This window comes from Limulus polyphemus, unplaced genomic scaffold (genome assembly GCF_000517525.1).
Source record: "Limulus polyphemus unplaced genomic scaffold, Limulus_polyphemus-2.1.2 Scaffold2547, whole genome shotgun sequence".
NCBI classification, from domain to species: domain Eukaryota; kingdom Metazoa; phylum Arthropoda; class Merostomata; order Xiphosura; family Limulidae; genus Limulus; species Limulus polyphemus.
Window position 1 is genome coordinate 73,312 of NW_013668157.1, and position 5,503 is coordinate 78,814.

The following is a 5,503-nucleotide window of genomic DNA, read 5'->3' on the forward strand; positions in this document are numbered from 1 at the left end:
TACCCTTTGGTTTTGTGTTTATTTATTTAATAAAACAGCATTATTTCTAGATTTTTAATTATTTTTTTTTATGAGACATAGTGAACACACATTCACAGAAATTGAGTTAGAACTCTCCCCCCCCCCCCCGTCAAATTTTGGTCCCAAATCCCACCCACATCTGAAGTACATACTTTTTTAATTCAATTGTATCTACATGTGGAAGTGGTTGAATAATAATGAAATATCTACTCAAAATATCTGGCCAGTACATTCTCTTTATAAGCACTCTCTAAGCACTTCCAGGGACTGATTGTACTTAGTGACCGAAATTATCCTCTCTAAGCACTTCCAGGGACTGATTGTACTTAGTGACTGAAATTATCCTCTCTAAGCACTTCCAGGGACTGATTGTACTTAGTGACCGAAATTATCCTCTCTAAGCACTTCCAGGGACTGATTGTACTTAGTGACCGAAAGTATCCTCTCTAAGCACTTCCAGGGACTGATTGTACTTAGTGACTGCAGTTTACAGGATTGCCGATTGCAATTTGTTAGCTACAAAATCAAGCTCTGCACTTTGGGAATCTGTAGGTGGAATAAGAGTGACTGTCAAATCCCACTATTTGATCAGATAAGAGTTGGCCAAGAGTTAGCAGTGAGTGCTGTTGACAAGCTGCCCTCACCGCGTTTGTTATAAATGAGGGATGGTTATGCACCGATAGCCCTTTGTTTTGCTTTGTGCAGTAATTTTGAAATAAACAAACTGATGGGTATTAAGAACTGCATCTTATACTGTGGCAACAAAGCGAGATCTAAGATGTTGTTAAGTTTCAAAATTTTTTCATGTAAAGCTACACAAGTTGTTTGAGGATTTTATGTTATCCTATCTTAAACGTATGATACGAGTTTTGAATCGCTTTCGCTTACTGTAGTTTTTTTTTTGAGTAACTAAATGATTTTGGACACTGGTTACGTGTGTTTATAGCTTTGTTGTGTAAATATAAACCAGCATTTACTGATAGTGCTTATAAATTGTCAAACTAGGCATCGGGGTGCCCATCTTACTAGCATATGTGTACGGAGTAGTTCCCATTTCCCTCTGTCGTTCTGGTGGCTGCGGAGTGACCACATCAGCATCTGGAGTGAGGTTTGAATTTGATGAAGAAAATGATATTGGTGTAGCAGCAGGTAAGAAGAAACTTCCCTACACTTTACAGTAGGTGGAGTTTTTTATTTGATGGTTCTGAGTTTAGAAACCATAACCTTAAGATTAGTTAACAGATATTTGTTTTCCCACTAGATGGCATGAGTGTAGATACAGCAGCGAGCCACAGAGGAGTCAACCCAAGTATTGGTGAAGTTTCCTCTGGGTGTGTTAACACTATCGTTAGTATCTATGTGGTCTTCAGAGCATAAATACAGTTGTATTTTCAAGTTTCACCTCACAACATAATATACACGAAATAACATAAAACACCTGGTTCGATCATCTATTAAATAGAAACCAATTCAGTAGTGTTAAACCGATACGGAAAACTTACTTCTGAGCCGCTGTGGCCGCTAACGAAGAACTGGCTATACTCCCAGCTAACGCCGTGTTACTTACGCTTTCCGGAATCAAGCCGACCCGCTCCAGGTGACTTCCACTGCCCATACTGATGCTGGTCGACATGTTTTGGTGTATATTATGTTGTGAGGTGAAACTTGAAAATACAACTGTATTTATGCTCTGAAGACCACATAGATACTAACGATAGTGTTAACACACTGTAATTCCATCGTACTTCCTATCTCTGCTTGTTAAATTTGAGATTTTGTAAACTTGCGTCTAATTGCAGTGTAAAAGTTTTTTATATTCAACAGTCCAAATGATATATTTAAAGACTAGTTTCTACTTATGCCACACACATCTGTTTTCCACCCAAAAGACTTATGCTTGCACTTTTGACTCTACACTTATGTTTACATTTGTGACTCCACATTAAAAATTACTATATACGTACATAAGATTGTGATAAATAACACTGTATCAGAATGTTTTATCTTCTAGATTAGAGGTTCAAGCTGATATATCCTCTAATAAAAGACTCAGTTTAAGCAGTCATACTGAAACAGCCTCGGCGAACCTTTCTCTTGCTGATGATGCTAGTACGAAAGCCCTTGCTGGGTCTCTACTTGGTTACAGGTAAGTTAAAGATTAGATCTTGCTAGCTTTATGTTGTGAAAGTGTAGATACAGTATTTGAAAAAACAACAACTTGCTATAATGCAGCAGATGTTACTTTAAAGTGGAGATTTAGTTTCTTTTACAGTTGTTATTAAACATTAGTAGTAGTGAGGACAGGTGCTGTAAATAATAATGTTTTATGTAAGTTTATCTGTGTGAAATAATGCCATTAACAAGTGAAATATCCATGGGAAAGAATACTATTAACAAGTGAAATATATCCGTGTGAAAGAATACTATTAACAAGTGAAATATATTTGTGTGAAAGAATACCATTAACAAGTGAAATATCTGTGTGAAAGAATACTATTAACAAGTGAAATATCTATGTGAAAGAATACCATTAACAAGCGAAATATCTGTGTGAAAGAATACTATTAACAGGTGAAATATCTATGTGAAAGAATACTATTAACAAGTGAAATATCTGTGTGAAAGAATACTATTAACAAGTGAAATATCCATGTGAAAGAATACTATTAACAGGTGAAATATCTATGTGAAAGAATACTATTAACAAGTAATATATCTGTGTGAAAGAATACTATTAACAAGTGAAATATATCTGTGTGAAAGAATACTATTAACAAGTGAAATATCCATGTGAAAGAATACCATTAACAAGTGAAATATCTATGTGAAAGAATACCATTAACAAGTGAAATATCTATGTGAAAGAATACTATTAACAAGTGAAATATGTGTGTGAAAGAATACCATTAACAAGTGAAATTCTTCACCTATAGCTGATTTCTGAAAGACTGGGTTTAATTGTGTGCCTTTCACTGTACAGAATCAGTATTTAATTACTGAATAAACATACGACTATAGCTCATTAGAATAATACCCCATATATTTACAGACATAAAGTCCTACTATTTGAAAAATATATAATGTTTGTGAAGTTTGTTTAAAATTAATAACTATGTGTGAAAGTAAGGGCATACTTCAGTGGTATGAGGTTGTTACACTTGAGAAGTGTACGCACCTAAAGGTTTAATGAAATATTTATCCCGATAACTGTAATTTGTTACATATAGTTGTGGGTAAAACTAGCTATGTTACCGGCTGGATGAATTCCATGGGTCCCCAAGATATCCCCAGCCTCTTGAGGTTAAGAACTCCCCCTTCCCCATGTAATTTTGTTCCACTCAAATTTGGTTTGCTTCGTATCTGTGACAGAAGGCGGATTGCAGATCTGAGGTACGTGAAGATGTGATATGATGGCCATATTAGAGGTTCAAGAGGTTCCTGTTATTTGCTAACCTCTTGGCCCGGCATGGCCAGGTGGTTAAGGCACCTGACTCCCAATCTGAGGGTCGCGGGTTCGAATCCCTCTCCCACCAAACATGCTCGCCCTTTCAGCCGTGGGGCGTTATAATGTGATCTGAGGTATGTGAAGATGTGATATGATGGCTATACTAGAGGTTCCTGTTATTGGCCCGGAATGGCCAGGTGGTTAAGGCACTCGACTCCCAATCTGAGGGTCGGGGTTCGAATCCCTCTCCCACCAAACATGCTCGCCCTTTCAGCTGTGGGGGTGTTATAATGTGACGGTCAATCCCACTATTTGTTGGTAAAAAGAGTAGCCCCAGAGTTGGCGGTGGGTGGTGATGACTAGCTGCCTTCTCTCTAGTCTTACACTGCTAAATTAGGGACGGCTAGTTCAGATAGCCCTCGTGTAGCTTTGCGAGAAATTCAAAAACAAACAAGCTAACCTCTTAAACGAAATTGACAAGGAGTGTATAGTTTTAAAATATTTTTTTTCGAAATAACATTGGTTACTGTTGAAATATGTTCTTGTGAAGAATTATTCAACGGGTTTTTGTCTCAAATAACAAGAGATATTACAGGATGACACAGTTGTGTGAAATAACTTTAGATAACATCATGTTTCACTGAAACACTGGCAAATGATCAGGGTATTTGTCTTCGTAGTAAAGAACTGTTACTCGAAGAATCTTTGAAAACATCTTTGTTATCCAGTTTTATAATGCATCTTTCTCTTGGTAGTATGTTAAGTTTTAGTATAATAGGTTTGCCTTTGAAACAAGTTTTCTTTCTTTTTTAGAGATACAGTGGATATCCATGTTGATGCCGAGGGTTCGACTGAGGATACTTCTCTTCCTCATGGCATACTGAAAGGAGGGGGTAATGCTGCTGATTGCAAAGCATGTGAAACTGTTTCTGTGCGGACAGAAGACTCTTGTCTCTCGTACTGTTATGGTGAAGGTGGGAGTGCTCGAGGTGGTGGAGGGTATGGGTATCGATGGAGAACGTCTGGGCGACAGCAGCAGGTGGGAGTTGACGGTAGTCCTTTAGCATCCTGTATTCCAGAAAGCCAACACTCTGAGCCTCGGAAGGACTTGAGAGAGTGTTGTGTCAGTTTCATAGATGAAAGTCCTGGTGTAGGTGAGAGGCCAGGAGCAGGGAAAAGTGTAAAACCAAAGTCAACACTTTCATCTGGAGGTAGTAGCATGATCAGCTTGCCTGAGGTAACTGAGCAACTATGTTGTTGTGAAATAAAACAACTGTCAACAGGCTGGGATGACCATCATTCTAGGGGTAGACAGATATCTAGATCCACATCCCTGTGCAGTGGAAACTTCTCCCAGATTCTCCCAAATGCTTCTACTGAACCACAATGTGCCAGAACTAAATCTTGTGATTTCACTTGCGAAAAGTTAAATCAAACAAAACACGAGTCTAGTCAAGAAATACACAACAGTTTAGATGATAAATTGGCTAGAATCTTTTCTTTGAAATCCAATGGGCAGTCTCTTTCAGCTCTTTCTTGCAGTGAGGAGCTAGGTTCTCACATTGAAACGAACTGTGTGCCCAGACCACCTAGTGCCCCATATTGACTGTCTTAGCAGAAAGTTCCACAGCAAAAGATGACCTTCCCAAGTTTTGAAATTAAGACTAATTATTATTGCTTGTTTTGAGAGAAAAACATTATTTAAAAAAAAATTATTATGTTTCATTAATTAAGGGATAAGTAATGCAAAACTTTAATTTGTGAAATTCTGCATCGAGGCTGTAACTCATATGAAAAACTGAAAAATACAAAAGCATCCTTAGAGAACACTTGATTTGTAAGGTGTGTTTATATGTATGTATGTATAAGTACACTATAGAGAACACTTGATTTGTAAGGTGTGTTTATATGTATGTATGTATGTATAAGTAAGTACACTGTAGAGAACACTTGATTTGTAAGGTGTGTTTGTATGTATGAATGTATAAATATACTGTAGAGAACACCACACCTTACAAATCAATTTATATGTATGTA

At 37.3% G+C, this 5,503-nt stretch overlaps 1 protein-coding gene across 1 annotated transcript in view; it reads left to right on the forward strand.

The window, feature by feature from the left end:
* Positions 1–5,503, forward strand: part of LOC106467258 (E3 ubiquitin-protein ligase RNF19A-like) — a 16,701-nt gene that overhangs the window by 7,885 nt on the left and 3,313 nt on the right. Inside the window, exons 6-9 of the mRNA XM_022395392.1 lie at positions 1,027–1,170; positions 1,283–1,368; positions 2,007–2,167; positions 4,280–5,428. Coding sequence (XP_022251100.1) covers positions 1,027–1,170; positions 1,283–1,368; positions 2,007–2,167; positions 4,280–5,072 — 1,184 coding nt within the window. The 3' untranslated portion in view covers positions 5,073–5,428. The remainder of the gene's footprint in view (positions 1–1,026; positions 1,171–1,282; positions 1,369–2,006; positions 2,168–4,279; positions 5,429–5,503) is intronic.